The sequence below is a fragment of the Cervus elaphus genome, chromosome 20, assembly GCF_910594005.1.
Source record: "Cervus elaphus chromosome 20, mCerEla1.1, whole genome shotgun sequence".
Taxonomy (NCBI): domain Eukaryota; kingdom Metazoa; phylum Chordata; class Mammalia; order Artiodactyla; family Cervidae; genus Cervus; species Cervus elaphus.
The window spans coordinates 115,342,883-115,366,888 of record NC_057834.1 but is presented as its reverse complement, the minus strand read 5'-3'; the positions used below and the strand labels follow the sequence as shown (position 1 = coordinate 115,366,888).

General features: G+C 54.0%; 1 protein-coding gene across 3 annotated transcripts in view; it reads right to left on the bottom strand.

The window, feature by feature from the left end:
- TTC39A (tetratricopeptide repeat domain 39A) overlaps positions 1–24,006 on the bottom strand; it is a 54,313-nt gene that overhangs the window by 10,604 nt on the left and 19,703 nt on the right. For all 3 annotated transcript variants that reach the window (XM_043876717.1, XM_043876716.1, XM_043876715.1), the window contains exons 3-13: positions 18,032–18,163; positions 17,096–17,172; positions 15,787–15,854; positions 13,506–13,570; positions 11,332–11,431; positions 9,969–10,034; positions 7,940–8,048; positions 7,454–7,521; positions 7,312–7,371; positions 6,251–6,412; positions 1,134–1,225 (exon numbers count right to left, since the gene is read on the bottom strand). In XM_043876717.1, coding sequence (XP_043732652.1) covers positions 1,134–1,225; positions 6,251–6,412; positions 7,312–7,371; positions 7,454–7,521; positions 7,940–8,048; positions 9,969–10,034; positions 11,332–11,431; positions 13,506–13,570; positions 15,787–15,854; positions 17,096–17,172; positions 18,032–18,163 — 999 coding nt within the window. The remainder of the gene's footprint in view (positions 1–1,133; positions 1,226–6,250; positions 6,413–7,311; positions 7,372–7,453; positions 7,522–7,939; positions 8,049–9,968; positions 10,035–11,331; positions 11,432–13,505; positions 13,571–15,786; positions 15,855–17,095; positions 17,173–18,031; positions 18,164–24,006) is intronic.

The following is a 24,006-nucleotide window of genomic DNA, read 5'->3' as shown; positions in this document are numbered from 1 at the left end:
GTCTTTCTCTGGACCAGGAAGAGGAGGAAGACTAAATCTCTAAAAACTTATCAATGAAGAAGGCGGAGACTAAAATCTGCATAACAACCATATACCCTCTCTTTTACCTGAAAACCTCCCATAACTGGCTCCCCATCCAACTAAATCTTCTTTTTTGCTTTAGCCAGAGATGGCACTTAAGGTAACAGCTTGGGCCATTTCAGAGAGTCAACTCAGTTTTCCTGGGCCCCTCCCATACAGGAGTTATTAAATTTCTGTTTGCTTTTCCATTAATCTTATTATGTGGGTCTCAGCCGAGAATCTAGAAGGATGGAGGGAAAATAACTCTTATTTCCCCACAGACTCTTCCCCTCACAGATCTAGAAAAGTTACGTAAGATGCAGAGACTAAGTCACTCAGTAAAGTCACACAGCATCCTGTGACTGACGGCCCAGGAAGCAATGGTCACACTCACTTCCATATCTGCAAGTGGGGGCCAACCCTCACTGTGACTGGGGGAAAGCCCGGGGCTCCTGGGGGAAAGCCCGGGGCTCCCTCCTCAGCCTGCCATGGCTGAGTCCTGCTCTAGGCCCTTCGCTGAAGGCAAACACAGCAGTGCAGGGAAGAATAAAAACAGCCACCATTGATTGGCTCCAGGCCCTACTGCAGACTCTTTAAATCTGTTCTCTTTTTGATTTGCAAAACAACCCTGCACAGCCGAGTTTGTTATTCCCATTTTATAGATGCTGAAACTGTCCCAGATGACAGGAACAAATGGCATAGACTAGACTTAATCCTGCTTACGTGATTCCAACTCTGCTTTTCTGAGTGTAATCAGGTTAACTCGGCAGAAGGAACCTCTCTGGACCTGTGTCCACATCTGTGCTACACTCTGGATGAAAGAGGCACAGTGGGAATGATGCTGACAAAACCACATTTGTGAAAGAAAACCTCTGAGCAGATGCAAAGGGCTCTAACAGCAGCAAGAGCAGGTGGGGGTGGGAGACGACGACAGGCGTGGGGTGGGGGGAGGACTGGGGAGGGCTGAGGGTTCAGGGCCCAGGGGATGACAACCCCCTCATCTCCCGCTGCTCAGGGTGGCTGTGGGCAGAGCCTGGCTGAGACCGACAATGGAGTGCAATGGCTGGACCCACCTAAACAACTCCACTTCGTCATCTCCGAACGGTTTGTAGTCCTCCTTCCCAAACATGCTGAGGTAGGCGGCCTTCATGTAGATGTAGGTGGCCTATGTAAGGCAGAGCAATAGTCAGGTGTGAGCAACCTGCCCTCCAAATCACAGTCCTAAACTGGCACAAATACCTCACTGGAACCTCACTACGGACCAGCATAGTATTATATTATCCCCAACCCCCAGGGGAGAAACTGGGTGAGGAAGCTGAAGCAACTTGAGGACATGACCTAGGAGTTAAATCCATGAAGGGCCATGTCTAAGCACCTGACCTCTCCACTTTGAAGCAACTGGGCAGACTCAAGCAGGCGATGCTGAGGACAGGGTGGAGACGCAAAGACGGGGCAGCAGGGGTTTCAGGAAGATCAAAGGGAAGCAGCCACTTCACACCGGGCCCTTGAAGGCCAATGGGAAGATTCACAGAAAGAGAAAAAGGACCTTCCAGGCAAGGGGAACATCCTGATCAAAGGGAGGGCAGAGATGCGTGTAAGCAGGATACAAACGGGTGGGTAGCATAAAGCATGGAATACACACAATGTGTGAGGCCAGGAAGGGCAGAGACCTGGGTTGGGGCTCAGCTCAGGGTCCCTTGCTGTGTACCAGGCACTTTACAAATGTCACTTGATCGCAAAGACAATGCTTCCTGGGACCACAGGGCTGCTAGGGGCAGAGCTGGGAGGGGCCCCAGGTTTGTGTGGCTTCAAGGGCCTACCCACTGGATCCACTGACAAGAAAGGGGTGGTTTGCAGAGCCCCAACCTCAGCCCCATCTCAGAGATCTATCCCTGAAAGCCGCTCCCCTTTGCCTGAAGTTCAATGCCAGAGGAGCCTGGCTCTGTGCTACCCTCCAGTGGTCAAGTCTTGAAGCACAGCTCCTGCCACCTGCCCAGCAAAGTGTAGCGGGTAGAGGAGGGAAAGGAGTCTAGTCTTAGGAGAAGGTGGAAAGCAACCTCCACCTGGGAGCCCCACCCACGCTGAAACTCAGGGCTGCTCCCAGTTCCAGTCTGCCCTTCACAACATGAGGAAAACCTGGTCTTTGCGGGGTGTGCTAAGAAGATGCTCCCTCAGTGATATCCGTTCCCCACCCCGTCTTTAGCCTCTTGGTATCACCTGTGCCTGCTCCCTCTCCCCGGCCCAGTACTGAGGCACCAAGCCCTCAGGACTTTACCTCCCACAGAGCTCTTGAATCCCACTGGCCTGGCGCTATCACACCACACCGTCTCCCCGCTCCGGGCCTCCAGGGTGGTCTTCCTACTGCCCTAGTCCATGTGGTCTCCTCACTGATGTCCTGTTCCCACTCCTGCCCCCCGCCAGCCATTACTCCACACCACTGCCATGCAGACCTTTTAAAATGAGGTCACGGCAGAACCTCTTTGACTCACGATAGCCCATCACACTTAGGGAGAACGTCCACATTCCCCGTCATGACCTGCGAGGCCCGATGCAGCCTCCCCTCAATTTCCCCTCCAGCTTCTTCTCCACTGGTGCCCCCTCACTCTAGCCACACTGGCCTCCTCTGAGCTGTTTGCAGAATATATCAACTCATGGCTTCAGCTTCCTTTTACACCTGTCCTAACATCTACCAGGCCTGGAACATTCTTCAGGGAGATGTCAGCCTGGCTTGCTCCTTCACTGCATTCTGATGTCTTCTCAGGCAGGCCCCTCCTGACCACACTGTTCTCCACATCCTGCACCCACAACTTGCCTGATTTTTCTTTATCGCACTTAACCAGAACCTGATGTTCTCTTACACTGCACATCATCTATGTTTCCTGTCTCTCTCCCCACTAGAACACAAGCCTCGAGGTCTTTGCTTTGTTCAGTTGTAGATGACCTGCCCTAGAATAGGACTGGCATGTGAGGGTGCCCCGTGGCTGCAGGACAGATTTCTACAAGCACAAATACAAGCCACAAGCAACAAGGGCTCCCCGACTGTCAGGCAAAAGCCCAAACAGCCACTCAGGGCCCTGGAGACCTGCTTCTCTGGCTCCTCCTCCGGGCCACTCTTCCCCATCACTCCCTAAGCTCACCTCAGGCCCCTGCCTGTGCTGTCCTGCTGCCTGGCACCCCACTGTCCCTTCTCTGCCAGGCTTATCTGCAGGCTTCCTCCCAGAGCTTCTGCCCCAGCCCTGCCCCCTGCCCGGACTGAGTCAACAAGAATTAGGATGGATGCAGTGACCTAGCGTGGTGAGAGCCACGGGCATCCAAGTCACTAAGGGGTGTTATGGGGCCATGCTGCTGGAGAGCCACAACCACCCTGCCTGAGGGGGAGTCCTGTCTCCCAGAGTTACCTGTTTGCCTATTGATTCCACATATTTATTTTTGCTGGATTGTTCTACTGGCTTCTGTGCAGGCAGACAGTCCTTGTCCCCAAGAAGCTTCCAGTGTGTGGCTTAAAGGGGGACGATCCCTCCACAGTCCCCCTACATTTCCACCCACGAGCCCGTCACCTGGTGAAACAGGACCTCCTGGCAGCCCCCTAGCTTCCCAGCCTGTGCCCCTGCAGTTCTCCTGGCCTGGGGTGTCCTTCTGCCGCCCTAATTCCTCATCCTTCAAGACTCTCAGTTCAGACAACTCCTTTTTCAGAAGCCTTCCCTGTTCTCTTGGCTGGGCTGCTCAGGGCTGCCTCTGAGCTCCCCCTAGATTCCCCCATTACAGCACTGAGCACACTGTTGTCACCACCTGCTTTCTGGCTGCAAGCGCTAGGGGACGGGCTCACAGGGATGAGCCGGCTTAGCACAGGCAGACACCGCGGAGGGCCGGCATGCAGGGCGGCGGCCGCAGGCCAACTCCCCAGAGCTGGAAGCTGGTGGACTTTAGTAGCCAAGTGCTGGAATTAGGGATAAATGAGGCCCCAGAACTCGAGGTGCCACAACCCCTACCTACTTTCACAGGAAACCCTTTGGAGAAAAGCATTGCGGAGGGAGGGGGGCTGACCACTGCAAAGCCACAGAGCTGAAGACTGAGCCAACTCACAGCCAGACTTGCTGACATGTGGAGGCCTGGCCCTCGCTCTGCTCCTCACAGCAGCTGTGTGGCCACCTTAGGTCTCTTCTTCCTTGTGCCCCACTTCACAAGAAGGCTTCCAGATCACTTTAATTTAAAAAGGTTCCCGGAGGCTTTGTTAGGAGGGCGAGCGATGAGGGACGAATGCTGGGCCCACAGAGGCTGGGCCTGAGGAAGTGCCTTCAACAGCAAGGGGGTCTTGGGGCAAGCGGGGCCCACTCAGGGGAGTTGAGGAGCAAGGGAAAAGCAGAGGCCTTGGAGTCACACAAAGCTGTCTTCAGATCCTGTGTGTGTCACCAACTGCTGTGTGGCCCAGGGAAGTCTCTCAGCCTCTCTCAGCCTCAGTGTCTCTCATGTGCCTGATGCAGATAACATCTACCTCGCTGGGCGTAATGTGGAGGAAAGGACAAGCACTGGGCACATAGTCAGGGCTCAGTGAAAGCCCACTCCTCCTCCCGGGCCTGCCTGTCCTGAGCCAGTGAAGGTGAAAGTCACTCTGTTGTGTCCGACTCTTTGTAACCCCACGGACTGTAGTCCACGAGGCTCCTCTGTCCATGGAATTCTCTAGGCAAGAATACTGGAGTGGGTTGGCATTCCCTTCTCTAGGGGATCTTCCCAACCCAGGAATTGAATCCAGGTCTCCTGCACTGGCAGGCAGATTCTTTACCATCTGAGCCACCAGGGAAGCCAGCCCTGAGCCCGAGAGTCCCTTTCAGTTTGGGCCCTAGGCAGGGTGACTGAATAGGGGCTTTCATGCAGAGGTGGGCAAAAGATGAGAAAATCAGGGTCACTGAGACATACGTGCTATGGATTTCACAATAGAGGATGTTCTCTGATGATCTAGATGATTCTAAGACTCTTAGTTCAGAATTCTGTGCTATCATTACTCTATGATGATAATGGCTTATACTTATTTCACCACTTACCATGATAATACTTTGGCCACCTGATGTGAAGAACTGACTCGTTGAAAAAGACCCTGATGCTGGGAAAGATTGAAGGCAGGAGAAGGGGACGACAGAGGATGAGATGGTTGGATGGCATCACCAACTCGATGGACATGAGTTTGAGCAAGCTACCAGGAGTTGGTGGTGATGGACAGGGAAGCCTGGCGTACTGCGGTCCATGGGGTTGCAAAGAGTCAGACACAACTGAGCGACTGAACTGAACTGAACCATGATAAGCATTTATGCTGAGCATCTGTTTTGTTTTGCCTCCATGGCATCTCCTTAATGCTCACTCCCAACAACACTTATTCTGGGGCATCACCTCATTTTTCTTCTGGGGAATCACCCTTCTCCTACTTCTAATCCATGAGGGGTCTTCCCACCCCTGTTTCCAGGCACTGGCCTGTGATCTATGCAGACCAATGAGGCTCTGTCATGGGACTTTGGTTGAAACCAAATGGGAGAGATGATATAGCAGCAGGCAGCCCATAGCCACCCTGCTGGCACATAGATTCTGCCTGTGCAATGAAGAAGTCACAGAGAAGAGCATAGTCCCGGCCGGAAAAAATAAACCCAAATGACAGAATTAGAATTCCTGGATTCAGCCCAACCTGAAATTAGATGTGCCTAGAATTTACAGTTATATGAACCAATAAGCCTTTGTGTTTACACCTGCATAGTCAGGTAACATGTCCACTAGCTCCATGTGACTTTTTACATTTAAATTAATTAAAATAGAATAAAATTGAAAACATCCAGTTTCCCAGTTGCAGCAGGCACATTTCAAGAGCTTGGCGTGCACATGTGAATAGGGGCTCCCACACTGGACAGCATAGAATGTTTTCACTGTAACAGAAAGTTCTGCTGGGCAACACTCACGCAGACCATGTGAGTGACACTTCTATCCCTTGTGGCTAAAAATCTCGACACCTTGTAGTTCTAAAGGTCCCCTGTTTTCTGTGGTCTTTAGTTCCTTCCAACCCTGAGGTCTAATAGAATTTGTGGTTTTGCTTAAATTTTAGCTGAGATGTCGTGTTCAGTTAGGGGTGTGGTCCTGGCCTGGGGGCTCATGGCCAATCTAAGCTGGTCTTCTGGTCTCCCTGTTCCCCCAACACATGGTGTCAGCCCACCTTGGACCAGGAGTTCTCCTTGCTGAGCAGGTCTGCGTAGAAGTAAGCCATCTTCCACTGGCCCTTGTAGGTGAAGCACCACATCAGCTCCCAGTAGCACATGTGGTGGAACTGCTTCCAGTGCTGCTGGGCCTCACAGCACTCCTCGAACCGCCGGATGGCCTGTGGGTACCTGCCACTGAGCCTCTGCCAGCATCCCCCAGCCCCAGCCATCTGCCCCAACCCCCCACCATGCCCTCCGTCCCCCCAACCCCAGCTCCACAGCAGCCCGAGCCCCATGCCAGGCTGCATCGGGGAGACAGCAGGTGTGGCCTCCAGCCCCGGTTCTACCCTCAAAGTCTTACATGACCTTGGGCCCAGTTACCTTCAAAGTCTCACATGACCTTGGGCCCAGTTACCAACCCCCCGAGGGACTCCAGTCTTTCGGCACAAAGCCAAAGTGTGTGGGACAGAGCTATAACAGAGGCGTAATAGGCAGTGGGAAGTGTTAAAGTGACATAATGATGTCTCTGCCTGAGAGCAAACTCCAAAGGTTCCAGCAGCTTCCACAAAGTGACCTGGCCCCGGGGCATCTGTCCTTCGGCCTGAGGAGCCACAGCCAGGACCAGCGGGAGGCGCCAGAACTCCGAGTCACGGAGTCTGTCCTGGGCCTTGGCTTAGTGCAGGGGATTCTGCCAGGGTGATGAGCCTCCCCCCTCTCACCCCTTCCACGGCTCCCTCCCACCTCGGAGCCCAGACCCTTAGTCAGGCCCTCCAGGTGTCTGCTTCACCCCCGGCAGCAGGTTCCAGCCTGTCACCCTGCCCCGGACAGCAGATCCTCCCACCTCTCTGCCTTACCCAAGGGTGCTGGATTCCTCCCTCTCCCTTTCAAATCCCACTCACTGCCACCGCCACCTCTTCCCTCGCCCTCCCAAACTGTCCTCTTCTGGGCCCGCTCCCTTTGTGGGTCTTCTCTCAGGGCCCCCTCCCGGTCTGCCTGTTATTTGTCTGTGTGTCTGCAGCCCTACTGACCTGGGAGACCTGAGGGGCCTCCAGCACTGGCTCAGACCCCCGTTACTTACCGCATCAACATTGCCTTTAATGACTTCAATCCGCCCCGCAAAGAACAGGAAGATGGCGCCCTACAAGGACACGTATTTGGGTTTGTGGGGGGTCCACAGGGCACACGTGAGCTGGAGGTGTCTGCCAGGAGGTGAGGCTCACCTTAGGGTATCGCTTCAGGTAGGGTCTCAAGAGCTTCTCTGCCTCCTCGATGTTGACGTTGCCGGTGCCTGAAGGAGGTGGGGACACATCACAGGACACATCACCATCCTCCCTGGTGATCCTCCCGGAAACCTACCAGGGGCTTCTCAGGGTCTCCACTTCTGCTCTGTGAAATGCGGACGATAACTCTTCCGTCTCCAGGGTGATGTGAGGACTGAGTAAGACACTAGGGCCAACAGCATCCTCATGCCCTCTACAAGGTGGGCAGGACCCACCCCCATTTCACAGATGAGAAAATCGAGTCTGGAAGAACCCAGTCACACTGTAAAGAAGTAAGGGGTCCACTGGCCAGGCCCCTGGACAGTTGCGGCTCTGCCGTTTCTGGTTTCAGGGCCCCCTCCCCAGTCCTGGGGGCCCAGCAGCCCCCTGCCCTCAGAGACAGTCGAAGCCCAGGGGCCCCGGGGCTCACGGGGAGGGCGCGCCTACCGAGCACGAAGGTGAGGAACGTGTGGTAGCAGAGCAGCAGCATGACGCAGAGCGCGGCGCGGAGGCTGTGCCCCGACGCCCCCTCCTGCAGCTGCAGCAGCCCATAGTCCTGGCGGAAAGACGGGGACCGCTGAGGCCAGCCAGGCCTGGGCTCCCCCAGCGCTGCCCCGGGGTCTGGGGCAGGGGAGGGGCGGGGAGGTCCCTGGACAGCTGTGAGGGCGCGCTGCTGCGGAAGGGGCCAGAGGGCGCTGGGCTCCGAGTCCGGAGCCCTGGAGGCTGGGCCAGCTGCTCCCAGGCTTGCAACCAGGAGCGAGAGGCTGTCCCTCTCTTGCTGGGGGCAGAGGACACCTGCCACAGCCAGGGCAAAGGCGAGGGTGTCCCCTACCTCCCTCATAGCCCCTTCCCCATTCCTCCCGACAGCCACCTGCTCAGCCCCCAGGGTGGGCGCCAAGGCCCTGAGCAGCCCCAAGTCTGGTGGGGGACTAGAAACGACAAAGAGGCAGATAATCCTAACCACAGGCTCGGGACACAGACAGGGCCATAGCAACTGCAGGCTGGGAAGGCTCCCAGGAGGAGAAGGCTCCAGAGCCTGCCTGGGGAGGAGCAAGAAGCCAGACTACGCTTGTATCACCCCCGGCAGTTTCTGCCCCACTGCCTATCCTAGAGTGCGTTCCTGATCTTTCTAATAGACACATCTGATTTGCCTCACCCCTGCTGCAAACCCTCCACAGCCCCCTTGACTTTGGGATAAAGACGAAGCCAGAGCTGGTGGGTGCAGGAGGTTCCTCTTGCTCCGGCCTTGCCACCCTCTCTTCCTGGCCAGGCCACCCTGTCCCACCTCTCAGACTTTCTCATGTTCTTCCATCATCATCCTGAGATCCTACTCAGGACCCAAGGGCCTTCTTATATATAAAAAAAAAACAAACAAAACTGAGAGGGACTTTCAGAGCCTCTAACGAGTGTTTCCCTGGGCCCAGGCCACAGACCACAGACGGCAGCCAAGCCTGCACACGTCCTGGGACAGGCGAGAAGCGCAGGGTCCCGGGTGAGGAGCGGCCCTTCCCAGCGCTCGTCTGTCCTCAGGGCACAAGAGAAAGCCTCCGTGTGGTGCTGGAGCATGCAGCAGCGCCCTGTTCTAAGCTGTCTTTCACTCAAAGAGAAACAGGCTACACAATCTGGTGGACCAAGGAAGACTGCTTGGTCCTGTAGTATTTATTGTTATGATTGTGCTCTTACCACGCCACATAATATGGGTTCTCTGTGTAGTAATGTTCCCTTCAAATAAATTTAAGTTAACAAAAATAAGAACCACATTTGAGAAAAATAATACATAAATAATAATATAGAGATTTGTGCACATGGCAAAAATCAGGAAAGGCTGGAGAAAGTCTAAGCTGGGGAAACACTAACTTGATCAGTGGAGAGGGCAGTCAGTGGTCCTTGCTCAGAGTCACAGGAAGAAGGGGATGAGGCTGGACAGACCCAGGGCTCCTGACTTCCAGGTTAAAGCTCCTTGTACCATTCTGGGTCTCCTCCACCAGGGAGCCCTCCCTGATCTGCTACCTGGCACTCAGGTTCCTGCCCTCAGTAAAGCCTCTGGGTTCTTGAGTACTCTGGTTTCCACCTCAAGGCCCAGTGCGCAGCAGGGCTCCCCAAGGGCATCTGCCAGACAAAAAACATGGTCTCCAGGGGAGGGACTTGCTCAAGGCTATCTGAGGGGAGAAGGACCAGGTTCCTAACACCTGCCAGATGACCCCAGGCCCCTAAAGGACCCCAGGAGCTGCTCTTCATGCCCACCCTCACCCTAGAGCCTCTCCACCCTGAGAAGAGCCTGGTAGCAATCACTGGTCCCATTTGCAGGAGCACAGTCTGAGGCCTAGAGAGGCCTGAGCCTTGTCCAGGGTCTCACACTGGGGGGTGCTGAGCCAAGGCTGGCACTAAGGCCCCACAGCCCCTCAGCCACACCCTACCAGCTGAGCTCCGGCCCTGGGGCTGAGAGGACTGGGCGCCCCAGGAGGGAGGTGGTTACCTTGTTTCCTGAAAACCCTACGAACTCGAGCAGCCGCAGGATCCTGGTAGGAAGCATGGACAGCGTCTGAAGAGAGAGGCAGCAGACCCATGAGGGGCGGGGGCTGCCCCACCAACTGCAGACCTCCACAGTCCTGGGGGTGATCCCTGAGGTGCAGGCCCATCTCTGGAATGCCCATGAGGCCGCCCCCAGCTCCTCCCGACGGAGAGAAGCACTACAGCGTAACAATAAGGAACAGACTGCGTCTCGATCCTAGTCTCACCACTCCCAGCTCGGTCACCTCTCTCTGCCTCAGTTTCCTCATCTGTAAAATGGAAATAAAAATAGCCCCTACCGGACGGACCACATTAATACACATGAAGCACATACCAGAGGTTGCACCTAGCAGTTAGCTATTGTTATTACACTTAATCCCTGCTTTGTACCAGGATCTCTGTCATTGCATTGAATCTCAGAACAGTCTTGCAAAGAAGGGATTTACTGCTATGTTTGACAGAGGGAGAAACAGGGGCATAAGGTAAGTGACAGAATATGCCCAAGGCTCCACAGATCAGAAGTGGAGCCACTTCTTGAACCCAAGACAGTCCAGCTACAACCTGCTAAAGGATCTGATGCACTGTGCAGCTTGTATTTCTCAGCACTTGGACCAGGATCACTGCTCCCATCTTACAAATGAGGAATCTGAAACCCAGAGAGGGGCAGGGATCCCTATAGGGGAGGAGCCACCGCCCACCACACACACTCTGGGTTAAGTCCCCGGTCACCCAGGGCCAGGAGTCCGAATCATCTGAGAGCAGCTCCTCCTCCCAGGAGCAGGCACACCTCTTCTGAGCCTCCCTGACTCAGCTCATGCTGTTTCCTCTGCCTAGAATGCTCATTCCGCCTGGAAAACTTCCCTTGCCTGTGGATCCTTCAAGATCCAGCTCAAATACTCTCCGCTCCCCGGAACCTTCCCCAGCTCCCCCAGAAGGAAGTCCTGGCTTTCTGTTCCCCATGGGTCACCAGTTATTTCCAGGTCTGTTTCCTTCCTGGCCACTGATCAATGTTTAACTACCAGCTTTCTGGGGGAGGAAAAGGCCCTGATGTCTTGTGTTTGTCAATTTCTGGTGCTATAAATACTGTCGTCATAGTTGATTTCAAGCTTCAACTTGCCTTGGGAAGAAACGTACAGAAGGGACCGTGGAGCCACGGCCAGCCCCCACCCCTTCCCCAGCTGTGAGCTGCCCCTAGGCTGGCAGTGTGTCTGCTTCATCTCTGGGGCCTGGGACAGTAGCCCAGCAGAGACCCAGAGTAAGGCAGTCATGTGCAGGGGAGATTAATCTTGAACCCAGATGCTGGACAAGGGGAGGGCCTGCCCACTCACCAGGTTGAAGGCTCCCACGCCGAGCTTCACCCCTCCTTCAAAGTGCCTGTGGTTCTCCCCCTTGCAGTACTGTGAGGACTGCACCAGGCTGTCCAGCTCCCTGCAGAGGGAGGCAAAGCCTGTTTCAGCCACATCTGGAGGGCAGGGTCCCCTTCCAGCTGGGGCCAAGTGGCCCCCACTTCTTACTGTTCTCAGAACTCCCTGGTGGTGGATGTGTAACTGTCTGGCAATCCAGAGAGCTGATATTCGAGGACCCTCTAGCCCCATCTCCCACCATAATGACACACCCTTTGCTCTTGAATTTCAGTTCTGTCAGCTCTCGCACACCCCCCTCGTCCGACCTCTAGGCATTGGCTTGTGCTCTGCATTCTAGCTAGAGCAGCTTCTCAACCTCGGTACTACTGATAGTTTAGGCTGGATAACTGGACAATTCTTTGTTCAGACTCGGGGGGGAGGGAGGCTGTCTTGCACGTCCTAGGAAGTTTAGCAGCATTCCTGACCACTACTCACTAGCTGTCAGGAGCAGCCTCCCCCAGTATGACAAGCAAAATGTTTCTGGACATTGCCAAATGCCTTGTGGGGGTGGGGGGAAACTGGCCCCAGTTGAGAAACACTGGGCTAACTCCAACAGCACCTCCTTAAGGAAGTCTTCCTGGAATTTCTTGGTTGGAATCCAACCCTCTTACTTCTGGTCACCCATAGCTCTGAGCACATTATTTTGCCAGTCTGCCTGGGGCAGGACAGGGAAATTAAAGAGGTACCTGCCTCCTTCCCAGGCCATGAGCATCTTGAGAGCATTCACTCAGCAAACACCGACTGAGCTTCTCTGGACGGCAGGGCACAAAGCCGTCAAGCTGCTACCTTCACAACTCTCCCCTCTCAGGGACGGACCCCCATCGAGTCACTGAGAGGAAGGGAGGAACCCTGGAACCTGACCTCACTTGGGGCGCTGAGAAGGTTTCCTCAAGGGGCTGACATCTGAGCTGAAACCTGAGGAACAAGGAGCTGGCCTGCACAGAGTGTTCCTGGCAGAGAGAACAGCACGTCCAAAGGCCCTGAGGTAGGAATGAGCTGGCATGTTTGAAGAACCGAGGGAAGGCCCAAATGTCTGAGGCGGAGCGGGGCAGGAGGTGTGGTTACAAAACAAACAGAGCTCCCAGGAGTGACTCGGCAAAGACCTGGGCCTTTATTCTAAGAGCAAGAGGGGTCTTGGGAGTTGGCAGGGAGTGATCTGACAAGGTCTGTGCTTTGAAAACACCACTCTGGCAGCAGGTAGGGAGACTGGAAGGGCCAGAACACACGTTGGTTTCCTTGAGCAATTCCAGCAGAGACCACACAAAGGAGCATGGTATCCGTATACTGCATGGTGTGTTACACCCCAGTAATACCTTGAAATCAACCTCACAGTGTCTCCACAGGGAAACTGTCACATTAAGTGTGCAAAGTAATGACGACAGTCTCAAGTCAATTCAAGTCAATTTTTAATGGAAAAGGAGTTTCAACGCCAAACTGGGGGCAGGAGGGAGGGTTAATTACTTTCAGAGCTTTCCTGGTCTGGGAATTACAGACAAGGACTGCAGGACCATGTTGGGCAGAAGTGCTCTAGATTAAGTCTTCACTCTTTGCTCCATAAACACAGCCCTATGCGTGGCCCAGTGCTGAGCCAGCACGGAAATAACCTATCTGGCCCTTGAGGAGCTCCCAGTCTGGGGAGGGGGATGAATGTATATAAGCACCGTTTCTATGTATTGGAGGGTTCAAGGAAGGCTTCATGGGGAAAGTGGCATTTGGATGGGGCCTTAACGGATGTGTAGGAATTCTATTGCTGGTCTCAAAATGCTTGTTTCTGCATCTTTCTCCTACCCTAACCAGACAGAGCTGCTTGTATAGAATATGTCTTATTTTTCCCTAGTTCAGAGTTAGGCACAAAGATAGCACTTGGGGGGACCGAATGAACAGATACACCCAGAAAACCAGGGGAATAATATTCCAGAACACTGAGGTCCTGAGGTTGCAGAAATGTGAGGTCACACAGCCTTCTAGGTTTCCAGCCTCCAGCCAGCGCCCTCTGCCTCCCACAGCGCAGCCTGAGGGGCACAGGACAGTAGGTGCTGCGCTCTGCTGTGCCCCCCGACCCCCACGTCCACCCCCCCCCCCAGGCCAGTCCCACTCACTTGTAGGTCTGGTAGCTGTTTCGAACTTTGATGCCGCCCTTGATGAAGCTCACCATGTTCTCATCCTGCAGGAGGGAGACTTGCTGAGAGCCAGGCCTGGGTGGTTAGCCACAGGCTTGAGAGAATCATCAAGGCTCCAGATCCTTCCTGGCTCTCCCTGGGCCTCGCTTTATGAGGGGGCCTGCACGGGTAGGGGTCCGAGGTCAGCTAAACTAGACCTCCCCACTCTACCCTGGGGACTTAAGACAAGGGTCTTGCTTGCCAAACAAGCCTTTCAAAATGCCCAGGGCTGGACCACAACCCCCTTTACCAGGCTCACATGTACATGTTCTATGTGCTTGGAGAAAGGCCTGGAGGAGATGCTCCCACCAGTTAACTGCGTCTCCTCCAGGTAGAGGAACTGTGGGGAAGTAAGGGAGACTTTCGGTTTTGGATTGTGTTTTTTCACAAGCAGGTATTTATCACATTTGTAATTTAAAACACCAATACCTGGGGACTTTCCCGGCGGTCCAGCCCAGTGATTAAGACTCCACACTTTCACTGCAGGGGGCATGGGTTTGATCCCTGGCTGGGGAACTGAGATTCCACATGCCACACGATGCAGGAAAAAAAGAAAAAGAAGCACCAATGCCGAGAGCCCACCTGGCAGTTCCGCTCCCAGGTATACACCCAACAAGAATGGATGTATTTCAAGAAGGCTCACAGCACCACTGTTCACAGTAGCCAAGAACCAAAACAACCCAGATGTCCTTTAGCCGGAGAATGGATAAACAAACCGGCATGTTCACAGCAGGGAGTATTAAACACAGCTTCGTGTGATTAAGTTAAAAAAAAAGCAAGTCCCACACAGTTTGAGGCCTTAAGAAACTCAAAGGCAACCAAAACATAGCAATTTGGTGTTCAGACATGAATAGGAAGCTGAGAAATCATTTTTTTCAAAAATAGGGTGGGGGAAAAAAAAAAAAGAAAAGAAAAAATAGGGTGGGGATGATACATACAAAACTCCAGGTAGTGGTCTCCCCGGGGGACAGGGTGGAAGGAGGCAAGGAGGCTGGCCAGCAGGATTCTGTTCTCTGATGGGGTGGGGGTGGGGGGTGGTTCATGGGTATTTATTTATTATGTATAATAATAGAGTACACAAAGGAAATAAAAGCCCATTCATTGTGATCCTGATGAAGAACTAAGATTAATCCAATTCTAATCATGAGGTCCAAAAAGATAGAAATATCACTAACGAAAATAAAGAACACCCCAACAATAAAATGTATATGTGCCTCTCCCACCCCAATACACCTATTTACGTGATGATTGCCTGCAATGCAGGAGATGTGGGTTCGATCCCCAGGTGGGGAAGATGTCTTGAAAGAGGGCACGGCAATCCACTCCAGTGTTCTTGCCTGGAGAATCCCATGGACAGAGGAGTCTGGCAGGCTGCTGTCCTGGACTTGCAAAGAGCTGGACACAACTGAAGAGACTGAATACATACGCACATATATTTATAATTATACTCCAGGCTTTTTGGTAAAACCAAGGGGTCATGAGTCTCACAGTTTCCACTATGGTGAAGAGCACAGGCTCTGAGTCAGCCAGAAGGCATGCGCTCAGTCGTGTCCAACACTTTGTGACCCCGTGAACTTTAGCCCACCAGGCTCCTCTGTCCCTGGGATTCTCCAGGCAAGAATACTAGAGTGGCTGCCATTTCCTACTCTAGGCTGAGTCAGCCAGACCTGGTTTAAACCCCAACTCTGCCATGTGTTAGCCATATGACTCTGAGGAGGTGGGTCCTTCCCCCTAACTCTCCCCTTCACAGGCCTGAGGTGATGGTTAAATAAAATATGCAAATGTAGGTAGAAACAAATCTGCACTGTGTATAAGGTATGTAAAAACAACAACCCTGCAATGTATATACAAAGTATGGTGTGTTGCAGGTGCTACAAGTCAAGTTCTCGAATGAATCAAGTTTGATTCATTCCGACTTGTCTGTTGAATGAATCAAATGTGAAGCAGCCTTTGTGACAATGTTTGTCGCCCCCGTGACACAAAAACAGCAGGAAACAGCAGTCACGAGGTGGACGTGCACCCTGTCAGTGGGTGGGAACACGTGTGCCCCTTGTGGAGGGGGAAAGCCCGTCACCTCTGCCACCGAGCCTGCCCAGGGCCAGGAGTGCTGGGGCAACTGTGCCTTGGTCCTCGCATCAACCACAGGTCATGGCTTCTCTAGATCCTTCAGGCTAAGATGTGGTGCTCCACCCTCTGAAACCCCCAGGCTGCTTGTTCCTACCTGTAGGAAGGTCAGGGCCGCTCTCTGCAGCAGGCATTCTGCATAGCAGACCTCAGCGTGGATTTCCTCTGCGGGGAGAAAACCAAAGCCCCATGGCCTCCTGGGACTCTTGGCAGGAGACCTGGGTCAGCTCCTCATCCCATTTCCCAAAAGGCAAAGGCAGCACCTGCCCAGTGCCTCCTAAGTCCCATCACCAGGTTCCTTCACACACGGCACTCCACACTGTCCCCAGTTAGCTTACATTCCCCACACCCGCATCCCCCGAGAAGTCAGCGCAGGGCCCTGGGCCTTCTTCTCCTGCCCTCCAGGCATCACTGTAGGTGCGGTGCACCAACACTCCCAGGGCACTGGGATGACCGGATGAAACCAGGGAAGCCACGGGCTGTGGGAGCAAGGAAGGAGAACTGATGCAGCCGGAGGAGTCAGGAAAGACTTCCAGGAGAAGGATATCTGTGTTGAAAATGGGATGGAAGCATGAGGCAGGAAGAGCTTTCTTGCCAGAGGCCCAGGAAAGTCAAACAACTCAGATGCTTGGGGACAGCTGAGCCACAGAAGGTTGAAATGGGGTGAAGCGGGGAGAGACTGAGGGGACAAGGAAAATGAGGGACAGAAGTCGGGCTGAAAGGGCCTTACACACTGGTGGAGACTTACAGATTTGGTCCTGTGGGCAGCACGGAGCCATGGAAAGTTTGAAGGAGAGAGACACCATCGAGGGCAATGTTTTGTGCTGGAAACGTCGAGGGCTCTCGAGGTGGGGATGGCCATTTGCCCCCCGCCCCCACTAAAGGGTCCCCAAGTGCTTATGGTTGGCTGCTGCTGCCTCTAGGACTGCCTCATGTGGTCATGGCACAAAGGTGCGATGTGGCTCTGCAGCCCAGACCTTCTCTGCTACTTCCCCGAGCTGTTTCATCACAGGGTGTCAGACTCTAAAACCACAGTCCCCTCTGGGACACCTGAGATCACTACGGTCTTTAAACCATTAAAACTAACTGCACACACAGCCCTAAGTCCATCCTAGCCTGAGGAGCAAAGTGATAGCTCCTTTGACAGCATTTTCTTTCCTCAATTTGCAGGCCTCAGCAGGTAATGCCGTAAGGTAACTGAGTCTTACCTGCTCGCACCCACCCCCACACATGAGACCAGTCCTCAAAAGGCCCCAGGTCTGACCCATCAGTGTCTCAGTGCCTGGGCCAGGGCCTGGCCCCCTGGGTGAACACGAGGAGGATAACTGTCCCTTCCCGCCCCTTCCCGGGCCTGGAACCAGGCGGCCTGGCGTCAGCAGACTGAGAGGACGCCCTAGATGTCACACCTTCTGTGAACTGGTCCATAGTGGGACGGTGCACCAGGCTGCTGAAGGAATCTGTTACGGAGGACTTCTTCCGGTGCCTGCAGAGAAAAACAGGGCCTCATGTCATTCAGGGAAGTGAGCAGGGCGCCCAGGCACCTCCAACAGCATCCCCTGCCCCTCCCAGAGGACCCCACACACTTAGCTCCTGGCAACTCCCCCAAATCCAGGCTTTCTCATGCCCTTGCCCCTGCTGCTGCCTCTGCATGGAGCCCCCTCCCCTGCCTCCTCTAACCTGACCTGTTCCTGGTCACCCCACAGGACCCAGCTCTGATGTCACCTCCTCCAGGAAGCCTTTCCTGCTCCTCAGGCTGGACCCCCACGACCCCATGAGCTGCCCTGCATCATGCTGAGCTGTCACTGTGCCTGCGTCTCCCTGATCATGCCGTTTGGGCATCAGAGGGGCCAGGATCTGATGATTATCTGGGTGAACAGAGCCCAGCACAGGGACTGGCCTACATCAGCCTGGAGTGTGTCCCAGGGAATGATGACTCTACCTGTGCACAAACACGGAGGGTCTGTTTGTTCACGCATTCAAGCAGTTAATGTGCACTGAACACCAACTGTGCAGTTCCCACAACAACTCTATCATCACACCCATTTTACAGATGAGGAAAGTTGAGTCCAGAGAGGGACTTGCCCAAGGTCAGAGAATTATTAGGTGACCAGAGCCAGGATTCATCTCCTCCCAATCCAGTCTGGCCCTGGAAGCCCTCAGTGACCGGCTTAGACAACGTGGCCCCTGAGGCAGTGCCAACAGGGACAACTTTGAGCACTTGGGGACACACTTTTGAGCCAAAAGGAACAGGAATAATAGTGGCATTTTAGGCCCTGGGATAGGCCAAAGTGACAAAAGGATGATTGACAACCCCTCATCCCTGCCGGCCCCATGGACCTGACCTCTGACAGAGCGACTGTGCCTCCTTCATCATGTTGCCAGCAAGTAGGATGTCCTGGGGGTCAAAGGTCATCATAGCCTGCATCTCCAGGATGGTGGCATAAGTCAGTGAGTGGTACATGCTTTCCTTGGTTCTGCCAGAGAGAAGGGACATAAAAGCATCAACCCCTAGAACTTCAAGACAGCTGACCCCATGTCATCATTCACCATCCCCCCCCCATCGTGCATGGGGGGAACACAGGTCCAGAGAGCGGAATGGACTCGCCCAACAGCTGACCCTTCCACTGCTGCTCCGGCGGCCTTGGATCCCAGCTCCTCTTCTTCCTGCTGCATGGCCCTAAGTGACCCTCCAAATCTGAGCTTCAGTTTCTCATTCATTCTATACAGACGGCAGCAGCAGCATGCTGACCTGAGGCGGTACTTCCCTGCGCCAGGGCCGTCTCTTGCCTTCTCCCCTACCCACCACAGGCCAAACCCAAGTCCTGTCTGCAGGGTCTCCTTTACCCTCAAACCCCACCCCAGGCTTACCCATCTTTGTGCCTGGACTGCCCTGGCCTCATTACCTCCTGCCTCTCCCCATCCTGTCACCTGATCACACTGCTCTCTGCTTGAGTCCACCCGGGGTTTCCACCTTCCATGAGATAACTCTGGGGGTTGAGGCCCTGCCCACCTCTCCAGCCCAGTTCTCCTAACACTTCTGCTCCTGCCTCAACATCTGCTCACATTCAAGTCTACCCACACTGAACCATACCATACACACTTACCTCAAGAAAATTCCATCTTTCCCTCCTGCAGGCCTTTGCCCTTGCTGTTATGAAGGGCAAAGCATGAAATGCCCGTTCCCTACCCCCACGCCCCCTGATTCATCTGTAAAGGTGCTCAAATGCCTCAAGGGCCACTGGGGCTCCCATTCCAGGGAGCATGCATCTGTGCCTGAGGTACAGGCCATGCTGAGTTTACATCAGCAGACGCTCAGCTCTCTCCCAGACGGTGGGCACCTCTAGGACAGAGTTGTGTGGGTCTACCTCTGTCTGAGCACCAATCTGACAGTGCAAGCTGGGTTCAGGAAGCCTCCCTCTCCTCTCTTCCTGCTCCTCCATGGCCCTAGACCTCTCATCTAAAGGGTGTTGGAGGGAGAGGGATGGCATTTAGTCTAACACATGCAGAGAGCAACCGGCAAGGAAGGATGGGACCCAGTCCCTCCCTGTACCTGGGGAAGTCACAACGCATCTGGGCCTTAATTTATGGTTCTGCAAAATGGGGACAATAATGCTGCTCCACCAGAGTCCCCACGGGACTGGCCAGGGATTACCCTAGCCTGGCACACAGTAGATGCTGCAACAGTCTCCACTCCCTTCCCTACACTTCCTTGTTAATTATTTTCCAAACTCCTCAGTGCCAGGCTTATGCTGAGAACTTCACAGGAGACAGAAATGACTAAGGTTTACAGGCTGTTTATAGACTGTTATAGATTATACGACTTCACACATTTTCCTGCCATTCTCATTCATAAAACACCTCTGTAAATTAAGTTGCTTTTCTACTTCTGGGTGATTCTCAGGTGATATCCCCAGAAGTCAAAGGTTTATGAGGAGAACCAGTCCTAGTAGCTGTCAGGACACCTCCCAGATCTTTCCTAGAACTGCTTGTTGGAAGGCAGTGGCTTGTGGAAAGGAAGTCACAGCCTGTTGTGGGGACAGAACTCAAGCTTCAGAATATCTCAGACACAGGCATTAGTTACCAGCTGTGTGATCCTGGTGAGTTCTGTAGGCATCTCTGAGCCTCAGGTTTCTCCTCTGTAAAATGGACACAATAATTCTCTCCCAGGACTTCTGGGTATCCAGGCTGGGGCCACAATGCTAATGCTCAATAAATATGAGCCTAAGTCCCTCTGTGTCCTGCCAGGGTCAAGGGTCATTGCCCTGCATACCAACTTTCTCCTTTAGGAAGGGTTTCCCTGGCAGCACAAAGACCCACATCCCAGATAACTCCCTTCCTCAGGCCTCTCTAACTCTCACCCTCCTTACCCTCAGGTAAGGAGACTTACTCAGACTTACTCAGGACTCAGCTCCACTTGCCCAGCCCAGTAGGAGGGACCCTGCCTGGGCAGTTGGCAGGCAAAGTGGAATTTCAAGTCTGTACTCTGGACTGGGATTCAGGGCACAGAGGTATAAGACAGCCCCCCAAGACCTCAGGCACCCCAAGTTTAGTTTGCATTCCACAAAGTTCTTATCCGTGCCTATGGTGACTGGACTGCTGGAAGCAATGATCCCCTTCCCTGTGAGCTAGACCCAGCTCTAGGACACAATGCCCACGGGGTCTCTGCCAGGCCTAGACCAGCTGTTGAGAGAAGGAGAGCATTGAAGAGCCGTACGTTGGGATCGGGGACTCCTCGGCCACCTGGAGGTCCACTAAGCCCAGTGGCCTCCAGCCCTTCCCTCCTCCTGCCAGTAGCCATGACTCGGGCCCTTGTCAGCTACTTGTCAGCCATCTTTGTCCTCACCAACAGGCTGACTCTGATCCCACCCCCACTGCTCTTTCTGGGGACCCCCCTGCAGTCCCAGTCTAAACCCTGACTTCCAGAGGACCTCTCTGGGTGAGGCTGCTCTAGGCTGGAAGGCAGACAGACCCCCACCCCTGCCTCCAAGCCACTTTCCTTCGTCTTCACGAAAGCCCCCCAGCGCCTCTCAGCCCCACCGTGCTGCCCTCCTCTCCGGCCCGCTCACCTCCAGGGGCAGCTGTACCCCCAGTCCACCTTCCATCACTCTGCCCTCACGCTTCTGGGACCTACTCCAGCTCTCCCCACCCCTGCCAGGCTGAGTGTCTCTGTTCTTCAAATACACTAGGCCCTCGTTCTCTGCCTGGCTTTTGCACAGGCTGTTTCTCTGCCTGGAAATGCCCTCTCCATCTGGCTGACTCCTTCTCATCCAGCCTATCTCGCTTAAATGTCACTTCCTCCGGGAAGACTTCCAGGGCTGGCTTCACAGGTGTGCCATCTGTGCAGCCACACAGGGGTCCACGCTTGGTTTAATGCTCTGCTGTCATCGTTTTGAAATCCTTAATAATTTTTGAACAAAGGATTCTACATTTTCATGTTGCAATGTACCATGGAAGTTATGGGGCTGGACCTAAAGCCTTCCTGACTAGCCCCTTCCCACACAAGTTGGGGTCCTCATACAACTCTCAGCACCACCCTTTACTGTTTTTCACTGGTTCCCTGAGGAGCTCTGAGAACAGCCCATACCTTGTTCAGCACCCCACACGTTGCCATGCACATGAGGTTACTCATGAGGTGCTGCCAAGTTAAAATGGTCATGGGTGCCCAACTGCCACATCCCAAGGGTGATACCCTGACCTCATCGTCAAGCCACAGAACAGCTCTGCTTCTGGAGTCCTGCATGATACACCCACCTTCCCAACCACAAACTCCCCACCTCTGCACTCTCTCTCATCACTCCCACTGCCCGATCCTCCAGCCTGACCCCTCAAGCTTCCTCACTTCACCCACTCTCTTGTCAAAACCCTCAATGCTGAGCCTTCTAGCCCTCTACAGCACTGGTTAGGAGCCCAGGCCCAGAAAACAAGAAACTGCCTACTCTCTCCACAATGCTGCCACTGAGCAATAAGGGAGGAAGCCGCCACCACACGGACAGGCACATCCTGAGCTGGATCACCAACCTCAGCCCATCACACTGCTCATCAACTCTTCCTCAATCCCTGTCAGCCCCTACACCCCACCACCAGTCTGGGCCCTTACTCTCAGCAGGGGACTTGGCTTCCCCTCTCAAAGGAATCCTAGGGGACTCCCCTGGTGGTCCAGGAGTTAGGTATCTGCCTTGCAATGCAGGGGACGTGGGTTCAATCCCTGGTCGGCGACCACAATACCCTGGAGCAACTAAGCCTCGGCACTGCAACTGCTGAAGCTCCTGCACCACGACTAGAGAGTTCTCAAGCTGCCACAAGAGATCCCACGTGCCGCAACTAAGATCAGATGTAAACATTCAAGAAAAGGAATCCCAGGACAGGGCACACCACCCTCTCCCCGACAGGCACACCTCCTTCCTTCCCACCTGGAAGAGGAGGCAGGCATGAGGCCTCGACTAGAGAGTTCTCAAGCTGCCACAAGAGATCCCACGTGCCGCAACTAAGATCAGATGTAAACATTCAAGAAAAGGAATCCCAGGACAGGGCACACCACCCTCTCCCCGACAGGCACACCTCCTTCCTTCCCACCTGGAAGAGGAGGCAGGCATGAGGCCTCTGTGCCAGATAAACTCCTCCACCTGCTTGAGATCCAAATGACCCAGGAGGCAGAGTGTGGCTTGTGGAGCTGAGGGGGACTAGATTTCAATTGTGGTTCTGCTAGTTATCAGCCATGACCAATTTTTTCATCAAATGAGTGGAGTAGTGACCATGTCCCAGAGACAGTGCTCAGAGGCAGACATGGAGTGAAGTAAAATAAACTAGAAGCTACTCAAAAACGTGACAAAGGGAAAGCAAAAACTGGGGGGTAGGGGTTGGAGTGGGAAGCCTGGTGAGCCCAGTTACTCCCCGAGGGCAAAGTACGGATAACAGTAAATGAGACACTGTGTGTGCAATAGGAACAGGGAATGAAACGGACCCCCAACATCTTTCACAGCTTCAGTGGCTACGACTGGGCAGGGCAGGTCATATTTTAGCAAGAATTATTTTCTAGACCCATGGTTCTTAATAGTGATAGAGAAAGATATTTATTATACCTCCCCACACCTCCCTTCTGGAAACATTATTTAGGAGTCACAAGAAGGGGTGGGGTGTATGCTAATGACGAGCACCGTTTGGTGGAGGGGGAGGCTCTTAAACGCAGAAAGAAAGGAAAGACCGTTTTTTAGAATGGGGCAGGTGCTGAGATAAACAGAGGCTACAGTGTCTCACGAAGGAGGTAAAGGTGGCCTCACAGGAAGACTGTTCTCTCTGCTGCCTCTAGGGGCCTGAGTTCAGGACTCCCTAGGAGAGCACCCTCCTGAGGTGAGGGAGGGCGAGGCAGCCCCTCGAGGAGGGGGCTTCGGGAGGGAACAGGGCTTTGGGGGTGAAGTGGCAGAGAGGAGCTGCTTAGGGACAAGTAGTGACCAGGAGGGAAGGGGAGCCAGGGCGCCTTCCAGAAGTACTGGAAGGTACTCAGTGATGGGGCAGGATGGAGCCTGGCCTGCCTCAGACGGTGGCCACACTCTTGAGCAGAACTGGTCCTGCCCCACCTCAAGCCAGATCCTCTCAGAGGGTGGGCTGAGGTGTGGGGGCTGCTACCAGATGGACCACTCCACGACTCATGCCCACCAATCCCCGGAAGTGCCCCCTCAGAAGCTGGGCCGCTGACCCCAGACAGGAGAACGATGGGTCAGTCAGGTCTAGAGAAACTGAACAGGACTGGCATGAGGAAAGCAGTAGCCCTGCCCCAGCACTCCGCTTCTTGGAGGAGATTGGGGGAAGGTGGTTCTGGCGGAGCCAGCTGTGGCAGAGGACAACCTGGAGCTGAAAAGAGGGGATTAGGCCAGCAGGCGGCAGACGTGATTACACCCCAACCCCATCTCAACCCCAGGACCCAGGCTGCCAGGGCTCTCTGCCCACGTGGAGGAAGGTGGGGGGGTTGGGGCGGCAGTGTTCTTTTCCTGAAATGCTAACATCTGGGGCCCACTCTCTGCCAGCTCATCCAAAAGCTGATCCCGCCAATCACAAGGCTACTCTGGCCAGACCTTCCCATTGGATTTTGAGTGAACTTGCTCTTAAATATGGCCAGACAGATAGCCAGGGACCATGGGTGTTTCAGGAAAGCCCCTCCCCACCACGGGGAGAGGATTCTCCCTGTTAAAGAAAAAAGAAACACAGAGAAAGCCAAGATTATGTAGGAAAAAAATAAAATATTTTTAAGAGATAATTATTCTGTGATAATAATAACAGCAATAAGTACTCATTAGAATGCTTACTACATGCCAGGCCCCAT